The sequence below is a fragment of the Lithobates pipiens genome, unplaced genomic scaffold, assembly GCF_037356315.1.
Source record: "Lithobates pipiens isolate NorthernLeopardFrog02 unplaced genomic scaffold, aLitPip1_a1.2 Scaffold_25, whole genome shotgun sequence".
Taxonomy (NCBI): Eukaryota; Metazoa; Chordata; class Amphibia; order Anura; family Ranidae; genus Lithobates; species Lithobates pipiens.
Window position 1 is genome coordinate 81,633,149 of NW_027507787.1, and position 13,922 is coordinate 81,647,070.

The window sequence follows — 13,922 nt, forward strand, 5'->3', positions numbered from 1 at the left end:
GCACAAAAGTTATAGCATCTACAAAACTATGGGATATACAATGGAATTTTTATTTTGCCGCTTGTAATGGCGGCAAACAGCGACTTATAACGGGACGGCATAATTGCAGCAGACAAGCTGACATTGACACTTGGTAGGAACCAGTGACACCAATACAGGGATCCTTGTACTGACACTGGCTGGCAAAGGGTTAAACGTCTAGGCTTAAATGTGTGCCCAGTGTTTTTGTGTACACTGTGTGTGACTTTCACTAAGGAATGGTTTGCAGGGAAACCAAATCCATCACATCACTGTCAGGATGGAGCTCTGCATTGTTTGCATATGCAGAGCTCCATCCGGTGGATGCCAGCAGACATCCATGGGATAGCGCCCATTGATCGGCATCTGCTTTAACTAATCACAGCACAAGCGGCGTGCACCCTACCCAGAACGGTCGCCCTGTAGCAGTACATCTTCTATAGGGCATTTGTTAAGTGGTTAATAACGGTAGCAGACTTGTTTATTGCTTTTTCACAAATGTAAACAATTCACCAGAATTCTTAATACTTAAAAACTGTACACAAGATTAGCCAAAAGCAGTGGCTCTGGCGACTAGCAAAGACCCCTCTCAGTCTCCTGCTTAAATAGGGGTCCTGGGGGGTCAAGTGACCTTAAATAACCTAGCCTAAAGGACCCTCAGATTTTTAAGAACATTCCTAATCAGCTGGCCTTTTTTGACTCATCATAAAGCTCCACCCAATAGGAAAAGTTCCAATTTAAAGGCATGTTTGTGAAACTGAGCTTTTAGGGAGGTATGGGGGGAACGGGTAACCGATTTTGACAGATAACCGTTGCCACTTCCATTCCCGAAGTCTACTGGGACACAGGTCGAGCCACAGAAATTTGCAGTGGGCACCCAGCTGTGAAGCCACAAGCTGTCAAAGCCAGGTGACCATAGTGAAGATGACAATGCCGCCGAAGGAGGACACACTGTCAAAACGGCAGGGGCGAATGTACCGCTGGATTGTGGGACAGGCGAGTGTCAGCAGTTACACTTTTCGTAGCTGCTGACTTTTAACAAAAAAAATGTCTGGAACTCTGCTTTGAGGGAAAGCGCTTTAGAAAAACATTACTTGAGGCCAACATCTTCCATTCTTCCTTTCTCAAGAAGTAAATTTCGAAATCTCTACAGCACCAGACAAGCTAAAAACTTCTCAAATTTTTCAAAGGAATAAAATGTAGAATGTAAAGTGGAAATTAACCAAAATTGCAGCAACCTTTTTCTTTTTGCTCCTCCCAAATCCCTCTTACAAAAATGGAAAAAGGTTTTACCATTTTCTGCATAGTATATTACCCTTTTGTGCTGCAAGGCAGAACTTTCTTCTTTCTGACCTAAACTGGGCCCCACTGCTTCCTGGGACTTACAAGTCATACCTATCCCACAGGGCAATGCATTAACAAAGGGACATGCATGAGGTAATATTTAGCACTCATGCAGACACACCATTGATCTGCATTGCCCATGTATCAGAAACTAGCAGCATTTGTCCGCATGCACAGAAAATCTAGTGCTTTGTGCAGATGCATTGCCAAGTCCCAAATACTTGCCAGAGACCTGCAATGCATCAGTGCTGGATTTTGAAGATGGTGACTCAGAAGGAAATTAGAGGGGAAGGATTAATAGGGATATATAGTTTCACTTTAGGCGGCCATGTCAGTAAACAAGCATATCTAAAAAGACCTCCTCTAAAAGCTGCATTAATACTTACATTTCCCCCCGTCTCTCTCATCACTTCGGTGTCCTGTAATGACTTACAGGTCCAAGAGGAACCACTGAGCACAGGGGAAAATGGCGGTTTTTCTGCAGATATCTCCAATAGTGGCGTTCGGCAACAAGTTGACGTTACTGACAGGGTTACTTTTAAAAAAATGGTACAGACTAGAAGTATGAAAACAGCCTGTATGCATGCATAGGAGTTAGTACAGAAATGTTCTGATGTTTGTGTCAAATGGATTTGTATATACTTTATTGCTGAAGAAAACTGGTGTTTCAAATAAACATAAAAAAGCAAAGAATTATGGCACTACAGCAGTTAAATGCAAAACATTGCAATAAATACATCAGAATTTAGTAAAAATATTTAGGGTTTCACACTCTAGATAATGACATTTACCGGGTGGTGCTGACAGTCATCCAGTGTTTTAAAGACCATTGCTACCATTCCATGTGCTCTCAGGTGCATTCGGAAACTTGGCATCGCGCACTTTGTTGCCAAGCTTATTACACTGTTGGAAAAAAAAAAATTTAAATTTAACATAATGCTGTTATTTCAATAGACTGCAAGTAATACAAGTGAGCGAAATTTGCTATATGGATAGACTTCCCATAAGCGAAATGTTTTCATTAGTAGCGTTTTTTTTTATAATTAAAGTGTAAGTTTAGCCAAGTTTTTGCTTAGAGTTGCACTTTTGTGAAGGGCTCATTTTTAAACAAAAAGGCTTGAATTATCCTTGAGTAAGTTACATAGTTAGTAAAGGTTGAATAAAGACACCAGTCCTTCCAGTTCAACGTAAGTGTCTACAATTGTCCCTATCCCTGTACATTGCACACTCACATTGGTCCCTACCCTCAAGGAGCCCACAAACCAAGGTCCCCATGCATATACTAGGGCCAATTATGGACAGAAGCCAATTAACCTACCTGCATGTCTTTGGAGTGTGGGAGGAAAGCCACGTGGGCACAGGGAGAACATGCAAACTCCAGGCAGGTAGTGTCGTGGTTGGCATTTGAACCAGTGACCCTTTCTACTGCTAGGCGAGAGTGCTAACCACTACGCCACTGTGCTGCTGGAAGGTGTATTAAAGTTTTTTTTATTTTACAGTGGGAATAACCCTGTAAAACTAAAATTTGCCAGCAGTTAGGGTCTTGGTAGAATAAAATGTATGTCTCTTTCAGCAAAAAAAGGAGATTTTTTTTTTACTTAACATAAAATATCTGTTTTTCTCCGAGTTCATTGACAGACACAGCTTTCTTTATTCCTAACGATATGACCCTATTGCCTCCGCAGGAGTAGGACTACACAAAACACTTGGCCACTCCCTTGGGCCGTCCCCAGTCTGTATATAACCCCCTCCCTGCTCTAGGTATTCAGTTTAGTAGCAAGCAGTAATAGAAGTATCCAAAAAACTACACAGAGGGGTGGGTGTTGTGTGTCAATGAACTCAGAGAAACCGTTTTACGTCGAGTAAAAAAAAAAACCCTATTTTTTTAGTCGTTCATTGACAGACACAGCCTTATTTCTAATGATAGGGACGCCCCAAAGCAGTGCCAACATGGGGGGGTGTAAAAATGGAAAATCCTGAGGCTATATAAGAGCCAACTAGCTAACAGGAGCTTCACCCAGGACAAGCTGGAACCCCACCTGAACGATACAGCTTCAAGAGGGAATTAGACCCTTTAAACCCTCATCAGGCAGCCAACTTGCACAATGGCCGCCTGATGAAAGAAGGCCCAAGAAGCACTAGGTGCCCAAGAAGAATGCGCCATAACTGGGAAAGTAGGAAAGAGACATCTGTCCGATCCATCCAGACCAACAGACTCAGTGGTTGGCAAATACATCTAAAAACCAACAAAACGCATCCAGGCCAGATAAAGCCAATTCCTTGGGATGTGCTAACCAGGGACACAAGAAGCCAACCCAATGTCCTTATTCAAATGGAAATCCATGGACGGAACTATGCAATAAAAGGGGGAGGATTCACCATAACCTGGGTAAGGTGCATGTAACGCCACCATTCACGACACCCTGCGAGTAGAGGTGATGGCCACCTTCCGAGAGAGTAAGCTGTGGAATCTCCCAAATATTTTCAGCGAAAGATAGAGAGGTCTTTGGAGAACTGAAAAAACCTAGCGGATAGTAAATGAAAAAATGCTGCATGCTACTTCTGGAGTCTGACCAGGGGAAGAAACAATCTGGCCAAAGCTGAAGCCCAGTCAAGCTCAGGTAAACCAACGCTCCGGCAGGGCCAAAGCAGACCTCCAAAAGTACAGACGCCAACTGAATTAGGACAAAGTCTGTATAGGAACTAGGGATGCACCGAAAGATCGGCCGAAAATTGCATTTTCGGCAATTTGCTAAAAGAGAAATGTTGCCGATAATGGCGCAGGAAAAAGGGCGGGGCAATCATGACGGGAGCCACATGCGTTTCATCCCGGCACATCCCTCAGTCTCCTCTCCCTCCTACTCTTGTCACACACAGCCTCCCCAGTGCCTGGTAACGCATGTCACGCTGTGTGTCAGCTGGAACTGAATCGCTGTGCAGCCAGTTTCATCCCGGTGAGGCTGCATGACAGACACCGACAGGCTGCTGCATCCGATGGGCACAGGCAGGCTGCTACAACTGACTGGTAGGCAGCATCTGACAGGCACTGGTGATGCTGCATTTGATGGACAATGGCAGGCTGCATTGATCTCCTGTACAGTGTCCCCAGTCTCTGACCATCTACTGTACAAAAATATTTTTAAAAACAGTCATTTTAGGTATCGGTGCTATAACGGTATCGGTTTTCGGCCTTGTGTATTTTTCCATTTTCAGTATTGGTTTCGCCACCAAAAAACCCATTCGGTGCATCACTAATAGGAACTACATTGCTCCTCGGGGTAATCGAGAAGTCGGTGCAAAAGATCGCCCAGGCAGTCCAGGACCATCAACCCCCACTGACAAAACAATGCCAGATCCAGGGCCAACTCCTCATGAACACCCAAGGAGCGGTGGCCAGATCAAAAGGACCACACCATGCACCGATAATGCTCTGCACCCAGAACAAGATGTAGGAAGTGCTGGAGTCGGACACATACAGAATGCTTAAGCATTCGTTAGGTCATAGAAGTAAGAAAGACCCCATGATGGAGTGCCAACACTGGGTGGACAGACTACATACTGAACTCCTGTACCCACATAAAGCAGGTCAGGGCCTTAAGGTCCAGAATTAGATGTACCCTGTCCTCTATCTTTTAGGCTGAGAACAGGTTGGAATAAAACCCCTGAAACTATTCCTAGCACAAGAACCGAGACAATCGCACTCTGCCGCAATGTGGCTAGCACAGCCCCCCGCGGAGAACAGCAAGCAGTCTGGCATCAGATGACCATTGGAAGCAACAAACTGTTGTTTGGAGAAACACAACCGGAAAACTCAAGACACGACATGAAGTCATTCAGAATAGACTCCCCAAAATACATGTTCAAGCACCACTGAGGCAACAGACTAAGCAACCAGGGGAACTGCGGTTAAGAGGCACAGCGGACAAACTGCAGCACCTACCCAATAGGAGAGGAGGAGACTACTTACCTCTCTGACTAAATATGCAGGTAACGCTGTTGGACAGATCCTCCTCACCACCAAAAGGTGGAGGGGCTGCCGGCCATGAGGAACGATGCAAAATGGACCGATAACCGGTCATATGCAACCTCGCGAGACGTTTGACTCACAGGGCCAGGCCCTGTCCAGTGTGGCTATGTCATGGCCGACCTAGCACGTAGCCCAGCCCAGCAGTTGATTGGAGATCTCACCGGAAAAAATCAAGGAGAAAAAAAAAAATTCCCAGGACTAGCAATCCCAGCAGGGAACCAAGTTCTTACTCCTGACTAGGCAGAAAATAAAAAAAAAAGAATATCTAGAGCAGGGAGGGGTTATATACCGACTTAGGATGGCCCATGGGCGTGGCCAAGTATTTTGTTTGTTTTGTTCTGCCTAGTCCTACTCCTGCAAGGCGATATAACCCTATCGTTAGGCACAAAGAAGGCTGTGTTCTTCAATAAACGACTGAGAAAAATTTATAAAATCTTACGTGCTAATAGAGCTGCACGGTTCTGGGAAAAATAAGAATCACAATTTTTTTGCTTCGAATAAAGATCTAGAGGTCTAACACTAGAATTCATGGTATCGCTCTGACCTTCGCGAAAAAAATCTAATTTGGGGTGCAAATATCGTTCACATATACGGCCGTGACATACCCATGCATTCAAGGGGTTGTAAAGGTTTGTTTATTTTCTAAACAGGTTCCTTTAAGCTAGTGCATTATTGGTTCACTTACCTTTTCCTTAGATTTCCCTTCTAAATGTTTTTTTTCTTTGTCTGAATTTCTCACTTCCCATTTTACCTCAGTAAACTTCACACCATCATCCGAGGGGTGTTTAGTCAGCCAGAACAGCTTACTGAGGAGGAACAGGAAGTAAGAAATTCTGACAAAGAAAACAAAGAAAAAAAACATTTAGAAGGAAAATCAAAGGAAATGGTTAAGTGAACCAATAATGCACTAGCTTAAAAGGAACCTATTTTACACTGTCCCTTAGAAAAAAATGTTTTTGATCACTTTTATTGCTATTGTAAGGAATGTAAATATCCCTTGTGATAACAATACAACATGACAGGTCCTCTTTATGGAGAGATCTGCAGTCTAAAAGACCCCAAATCTCTCCTCTACCCTAAAAAGCAAAAAAGGTCAAGAAATTTTTTTTTATTTTTTTTCTTAAAACCAACACATTTACATGGCCTGAGAATGGGAAGCGATGTCATGACCTCTAGCCGCCGCTTCTAAAAGTGATTCCTCAGTGAATCCGCCGCAGGGGCCACTTATCTGAAAGCCAGCCGCCTAAAGGAAAAGAAAACACAGTGGTTATGGCATCTAGCTGCAGCCATAACCCCAGTACAAAAGTAATAACGTAATCTCCCACTTCGGTCGGCAAGTTGTTAATTAGCAGTACTGAAATCGCTCCAACTTTAAGGCAACTTTTACCTGACTTGTGCCCATAGACTAATGGAAGTCGACTCCAAGTCAGATCCTCATCTATATTGACGTGATCTAGATCCGACATTAAAGGAAGATTTTCCAGGCATTCCCTGAACGTTGCTTTAAAGTTAAAGATGCTCCAAAGTCGCTTTAAAGTAGCATCAAGTAATACTCAAATACCTAGCAAATTGACAGGAAGTCACCTGACAAAGTTGCACCGCAGGTCGCAGTAGGGTGAACCGAGTGTATAAAGCAAATTTTAGGCCTGCACATTAGCAAAAAACCCTGAAAATTTTTCTGAATGCAGGGACCCTGGAGAAAAAAATAATAATGGTAGTTTACATTTTTTGATGTCCCAGGTGTAGAAAACTGGGCCACATGTTGATGTTAACCAAGGACTGGCTTAAGCTCAATCTGCTCTTGTAAGACACACCCTACTTCAAATATGGCCTAATAATAAAGATAGGTGTAACCAAAGCCAGTGTGTTTTTATGCATCATAAGCCCTTGACAAGATAGGATACAGGTGCGTATCTAGAGAAGTGTGCACACTGCTCTCACAGCGCTAACCAATCTCAGGCCACGTACAAATACTGAGAAAGTGAACCAAGAACAGACTAAGCACATAAAACCAACATAACAACCATGTGTTACTCCCACTATAAGTCAAGGAGCAGCTCGCATATATGTTTCGATATATGAACAAGTGTAAAGTTCACAGCATGAATCACAGGGGAAGCCAACAAACAGAGCTTCCTCTTTTGGGTGGAATTCTGCTTTAAGGACCTGTTTTCAGTAAAAAATAAAATAAAAATCTGTTTATTGTGATGTAACTGGAGAAAATGCAGAGAAGGACAACCAAACTGATAAGAGAAATGGAGAAACTCCATGATCACCATACATACATAAAATGTATCCTCCACATATGAAAAGGCCATTTCACAGTGGAATAGACTTCCTCAAGATCCAGTTCTGGAAAGCTCAGTAGAACATTAACCACTTGAGATTCGCGCTATAGTAAAAAGACGTGTATAGCGCGGATCTCAATTTTCGGGACTACGTCTATTGACGTCGTCCCCTTTAAGAGTTCCCCGCGCGCTCCCGGGAGCGCGCATCGGGGAAAATCTGTGTTGGCCGTGTCCGCTGGACACAGCCAATCACAGATCGCTGTAAACGGCCAATCACAGCGGCCGTTTACAGCGCGATCGCCTCCTCCAATGGGTGATGATCTCAAATGTAAACAAATGAGATCATCACCCATTGCCGAACGTGTCTCCTCACACAGCGATAGCGTGTGAGGAGACCGAATGTGTATGTGAGTGTAAAAGTGTCAGTAAACGGATAAAAACCCCACCTGTGCCCAGATCTACCCTGCCAGTGCCCTGCCAGTGCCCATCTCTGCCGCCTCAGCAGTGCCCATCTCTGCCGCCTCAGCAGTGCCCATCTCTGCCGCCTCAGCAGTGCCCATCTCTGCCGCCTCAGCAGTGCCCATCTGTGCCGCCTCAGCAGTGCCCATCTGTGCCGCCTCAGCAGTGCCCATCTGTGCCGCCTCAGCAGTGCCCATCTGTGCCGCCTCAGCAGTGCCCATCTGTGCCGCCTCAGCAGTGCCCATCTGTGCCGCCTCAGCAGTGCCCATCTGTGCCGCCTCAGCAGTGCCCATCTGTGCCGCCTCAGCAGTGCCCATCTGTGCCGCCTCAGCAGTGCCCATCTGTGCCGCCTCATCAGTGCCCATCTGTGCCGCCTCATCAGTGCCCATCTGCCGCCTCATCAGTGCACATCCGTGCAACAAATCTGCACATCTGTGCAATAAATCAGTGCACATCTGTGCCGACCCATCAGTGTCCATTTGTGCCACCTCAAAAGCGCCCATCTGTGCCACCTCAAAAACGCCCATCTGTGCCACCTCATCAGTGCCCATCAGTGCTACAATGGCTAAACGCGTCTTTTCCGCTGAGGAGGCGTACCAAATTATTTCCGCGGCCGACGAGAGCAACGGGGAGCTCTCCTCTTCCGATTCCTTTTCGGATTCGGATTCTGAAGCCGACGTAACTTATGAGCCAGTCCTCAGCAGTGAAACACTGACTGATGAATCCGAGGAGGAAGATATCCGGCCCATCAAGCGAAGGCGTTCTAGTGAGGCAGTGCCGTCCACCAGCACCGCAGTGCCGTCCACCAGCACCGCAATGCCGTCCACCAGCACCGCAGTGCCCCAGCAAGAAAGGCCAAGTACCAGTGGGGTGTCATCTCAGCCCCAAAGGGTTAGGAGCCATGCTGGCCTTCCCTATGCCCTTCAGAACCCCTTGTGGCTTCCTCCTAATTCAGGAGAGGCCAATGTTCCCCCTTTCACCGCCCAGCCAGGAGTCCAGGTGGACACGGAGAATTTTAGCCCCATCGATTTTTTTCATTTAATTTTTACGGAGGACATGTTGGCGTCAATTGTGGCCCAGTGCAACCTGTATGCACAACAATGTATTTTTCAAAATCCGACCTCCTATTATGCCCGTCCCTACGAATGGAGAGACCTAACGGTGGAGGAGTTCAAGCTTTTTTTAGGCCTCACATTTAATATGGGACTCAACAAAAAAAACCAATTACGTACCTACTGGTCAACCCACCCCCTCCACCACTCACCGCTCTTCTCCGCGGTAATGCCCAGAAGCAGGTATCAGATGATCCTGAGGTTCTTACATTTCAGTGACAATTCCCAATGCCTTCCACGAAATGATCCAAATTTTGACCGCCTTTACAAAATTCGACCAATACTAAATTATTTTTCTGAAATATTCCCCAAATTGTTTACCCCGGACCAACACATATGTGTGGATGAGTCCCTTATTAAATTTAGTGGCAGGCTTAGGATGAAGCAATTTATGCCCAGCAAAAGGGCCCGCTATGGGGTGAAGGTCTACAAATTATGTGACCGAGCCACAGGGTACACATATTCCTTCAAGGTGTACGAAGGGAAGGACACCCAGCTACAGCCCCCTAATTGTCCGGATTATTTGGGATCCAGCGGAAAAATTGTTTGGGACCTCATATACCCCCTACTGGATAAAGGCTACCACCTCTATGTAGACAACTTCTACACATCTCTGCCCCTGTTCCACAACCTTCACCGGAAGAAGACGCCAGCATGTGGCACAGTAAAAAAGAACCGGAAGGGCTTTCCTCAAAGTCTGGTGAACAAGAAGCTGCGGAAAGGAGAAACCGCAAGTCTAAGAAACAAGGAGGTTCTGGCAGTGAAGTGGAGGGACAGAAGAGATGTGTACATGTTATCTTCTATCCACAACGATACCTTCGTAGAAATCCCCAGAAGGAATGGCCCCGTAAAGAAACCCAAATGTATTTCAGAGTATAATTTGTTCATGGGAGGAGTCGACTTCAACGACCAAATGATGGAACCATATCTGGTCTCAAGACGGACATATCATTGGTACGAAAAAGTAGTAATTTATTTTTTTCAATTGGCCATTTACAATTCATATGTAATTTACAGCAACGCCACCCAAAACCCCAAACGTTTCTTTGGCTACCAGGAGGACGTTTTCACAGCCCTTATTTTCCCAAACGGCCCACCAGAAAATATCCGATCAGACGTTGTAAGTCGACTCTCCGAGCGCCACTTTCCGGATAAAATTGCCCCCACACCAGCAGGCAAAAGACGCCAAAAAAGATGTAAGGTGTGTACCAAAGCAGGAGTCAGAAAAGACACATCTTATTATTGTGCACAATGTCCTTCCCAACCAGGCCTCTGTATAGGCGACTGTTTTCGGCGTTACCATACTTCAATAAATTTTTAGTGAAGTATGGTAAACATAATCCTCAGTTCCTGCCTTCATACACCTTCACACCCCTTATGCCACTGCCTGCTCTGTAACGGACCCTGGCTTGTTATTTGACCACTCTTATGCCTGCCGATTCTGTACATACCGCTGCCTGATCTGGAACTGACCCTGGACTGTTATTCGACCACGCTTCTGCCTAACGATTCTGTACATACCTCTGCCTCATCTGGAACTGACCCTGGACTGTTATTCGACCATGCTTCTGTCTAACGATTCTGTATATATCTCTGCCTGATCTGGAACTGACCTTGGACTGTTTGACCACGATATTTGCCTGCCTCTTGGACTGATCTTGTATTCTGCAACTGGACTAGTGGGATTCAACACGGGGTCTCACATATGTGAGGGGCTCCAGTATAGTTTTTCTGGAAGAAGAAAACAATTTTCTTTGTTTTCTTATTCCTAGATTAGGGTCTGGAGACTCGGAGGCTTCAAAGAGATTTGGGAGGGAGAAGCCTCTACCCCTATCCCCATTCTGTTCTGAACGAGGCTCTACTTTTGTCTGCTGCCTGTAGGACTTACTGCCATCATGCCGCACTGACCACACCACAAGGACCTGCCTACTACCAGGACCAATATTTTTGGCACTGCTGACATCTCTGCACTAACCCTGGACTGTAATATGGACAGTATCCCTGCCTGCTGCCTGAAAAACTGTGTTCGCTGTTGCTGACCAAGTCCCTGCCTGCTGCCTGGACCAGTGATATCCTCCTGTGGACAACTGCGCTTCTAAAACCACAGGTAATCTTTTCTTTACCCTTTGCTCAGCATAATGTATTTGGGGGTGTAATTCTTGGTACGTGCAGGCTATGTGTCCCTGGAACGCCGACGGTGTTTCTTGCATGTTGCGCCTCTGTATTTGGTCAGGCTGTGTAAAAGTCTCACACATGTGGTATCGTTATACTCAGGAGGAGTAGTAGAACGTATTTTGGGGTGTTATTTTTGCTATGTAAATGCTATGCGTTGGAAATATCTTATAAACGGACAACTTTGTGTAAAAAAAAATGCGTTTTCATTTTTTTCCACATTTTCCGAAAACTTCTGGAAAAAAATGAACCATTGAAAAGACTCATTATGCCTCATAGATTATACGTTGGGGTGTTAGCTTTCCAAAATGGGGTCATTTTCTGGACGTTTCCATTGCCCTGGTGTTCCAGGGCCTTCAAAACTGTAATAGGTGATTGAGAAATGAAATGTGTAATTTATGCTCTTAGAATGCCTGAAGGTGCTACTTCAAAATTAGGCCTCTGTATGTGGTCAGGCTGTGTAAAAGTCTCACACATTTGGTATCGTTATACTCAGGAGGAGTAGTAGAACGTATTTTGGGTTGTTATTTTTGCTATGTAAATGCTATGCGTTGGAAATATCTTATAAACGGACAACTTTGTGTAAAAAAAAAATGCGTTTTCATTTTTTTCCACATTTTCCGAAAACTTCTGGAAAAAAATGAACCATTGAAAAGACTCATTATGCCTCATAGATTATACGTTTGGGTGTTAGCTTTCCAAAATGGGGTCATTTTCTGGACGTTTCCATTGCCCTGGTGTTCCAGGGCCTTCAAAACTGTAATAGGTGGTTGAGAAATGAAATGTGTAATTTATGCTCCTAGAATGCCTGAAGGTGCTACTTCAAAATTAGGCCTCTGTATGTGGTCAGGCTGTGTAAAAGTCTCACACATGTGGTATCGTTATACTCAGGAGGAGTAGAAGAATGTATTTTGGGGTGTTATTTGTGGTATGCACATTCCGTGTGGGAGAAATAAGCTATTACAATGAAAATTTTGTGAAAAAAAAAAAAAAAAAAATCGTAATTTTGCAAAGAATTATGGGAAAAAATGACAACTTAAAATAACTAACCATGCCTCTTACTAAATACATTGGAATGTCTACTTTCCAAAAAGGGGTCATTTGGGGGGCATTTGTACTTTCCTGGCTTGTTAGGGTCTCAAGAATGGAGATAGGCCTTAGTACATCAGATGTGATCTTTTTTTGCAAATCTTTATGATTTGCACCATAGCTTGTAGACTCTATAAATTTCACACAGATCATATAATATGCAAAAATTTGGGTTATTTTTACCAAAGATGTGTAGTAGTATAAATTGTGGCCAAAATTTATGAAGAAAAATTGCTAATTTGCTAAATTTTGTCACAGAAACGAAGAAAAATTCATTTTTTTTCAAAATTTTCGGTCTTTTTTCATTTATAGCGCAGAAAATAAAAAACCGAGAGGTGATCAAATACCACCAAAAGAAAGCTCTATTGGTATGAAGAAAAGGACAAAAAAATCATTTGGTTACAGTGTTGCATGACTGAGTAATTGTCATTCAAAATGTGAGAGCACTGAAAGCTGAAAATTGGTCTGGGACTGAGGGGGGTTTAAGTGCCCAGTAAGCAAGTGGTTAAACAAAAAAAAAAAAAAAAAAATGTACAACTGCATAATATTCATTGGTAATACAAGAGATTATTGATCTAGGGAATATCCTATTGTCGCCAGAGTGATCAGGAAGGATTTCACCCGCTGGAGCAAAACGTACCATGCAATCATAGGGGTTTGTGTATATGGAGGTTTTCCTTTTTTTTTTTCTCGATTGGTTGAACAATTGTGTTTTGTTTTTTTTAAACTGACTGTGTAAGCTTTCAGCATTAAGAGAACAATTCAATGTTGACTCACCTAAGGCATCGCGTGTTTATGGGCTGGTTACTCTTAAGCCCACTCAGCAAGTACTCAATATCATCCGTAAACTCCTGATTCTCTCCAAACTCCACTACATCATTGAAGTGCTTCACATGTTGAACAACAGTGTACAGCTAGGACCAAAAAATAAAGATAGGTACTTAATTTTGTTTTGATGTTATATCATTATGAAATTAGCAAGTAGCTTCTTGCGACATACTTTTATAAAAAGGAGGCATGTATTTCCTACTGGCTCTGAAATTCTCCCATGAGGGATCCATGTTTTGCGACATTCGCAGTTAACTATATGCTGAAAAGCACTAATTTTAGTACCCTACAAATCAAATAGCTATGGGAGGAAAAAGTTATTGCTAAACCCAGAGATCATGAAAAACATTCAGCTATTTTTTGGCAATATTGACTTCAAAAGCGAAGTCAAAGTGAACCTTTTAATTGCCGACCTTTGCCAACATAGCGGTGCCTTAAGAATCAGCTCTATCAGCTGTTTTGAATGTACGCATCTCCTTTCACCAAAACATGCAGACTAAGGCTCGGTTTACACAGTAGGCGGCATGACTTGCAGCGCCGCGACCTCAGCGGTGACTTGCAAAACGACTTCTGTATAGAAGTCAA

General features: G+C 44.0%; 1 protein-coding gene across 2 annotated transcripts in view; it reads right to left on the minus strand.

The window, feature by feature from the left end:
• Positions 1 to 13,922, minus strand: part of WAPL (WAPL cohesin release factor) — a 215,496-nt gene that overhangs the window by 91,970 nt on the left and 109,604 nt on the right. For both annotated transcript variants that reach the window (XM_077454603.1, XM_077454602.1), the window contains 2 exons: positions 13,287 to 13,423; positions 2,154 to 2,265 (listed from right to left, as the gene is read on the minus strand). In XM_077454603.1, the coding sequence (XP_077310729.1) occupies positions 2,154 to 2,265; positions 13,287 to 13,423 (249 nt within the window). The remainder of the gene's footprint in view (positions 1 to 2,153; positions 2,266 to 13,286; positions 13,424 to 13,922) is intronic.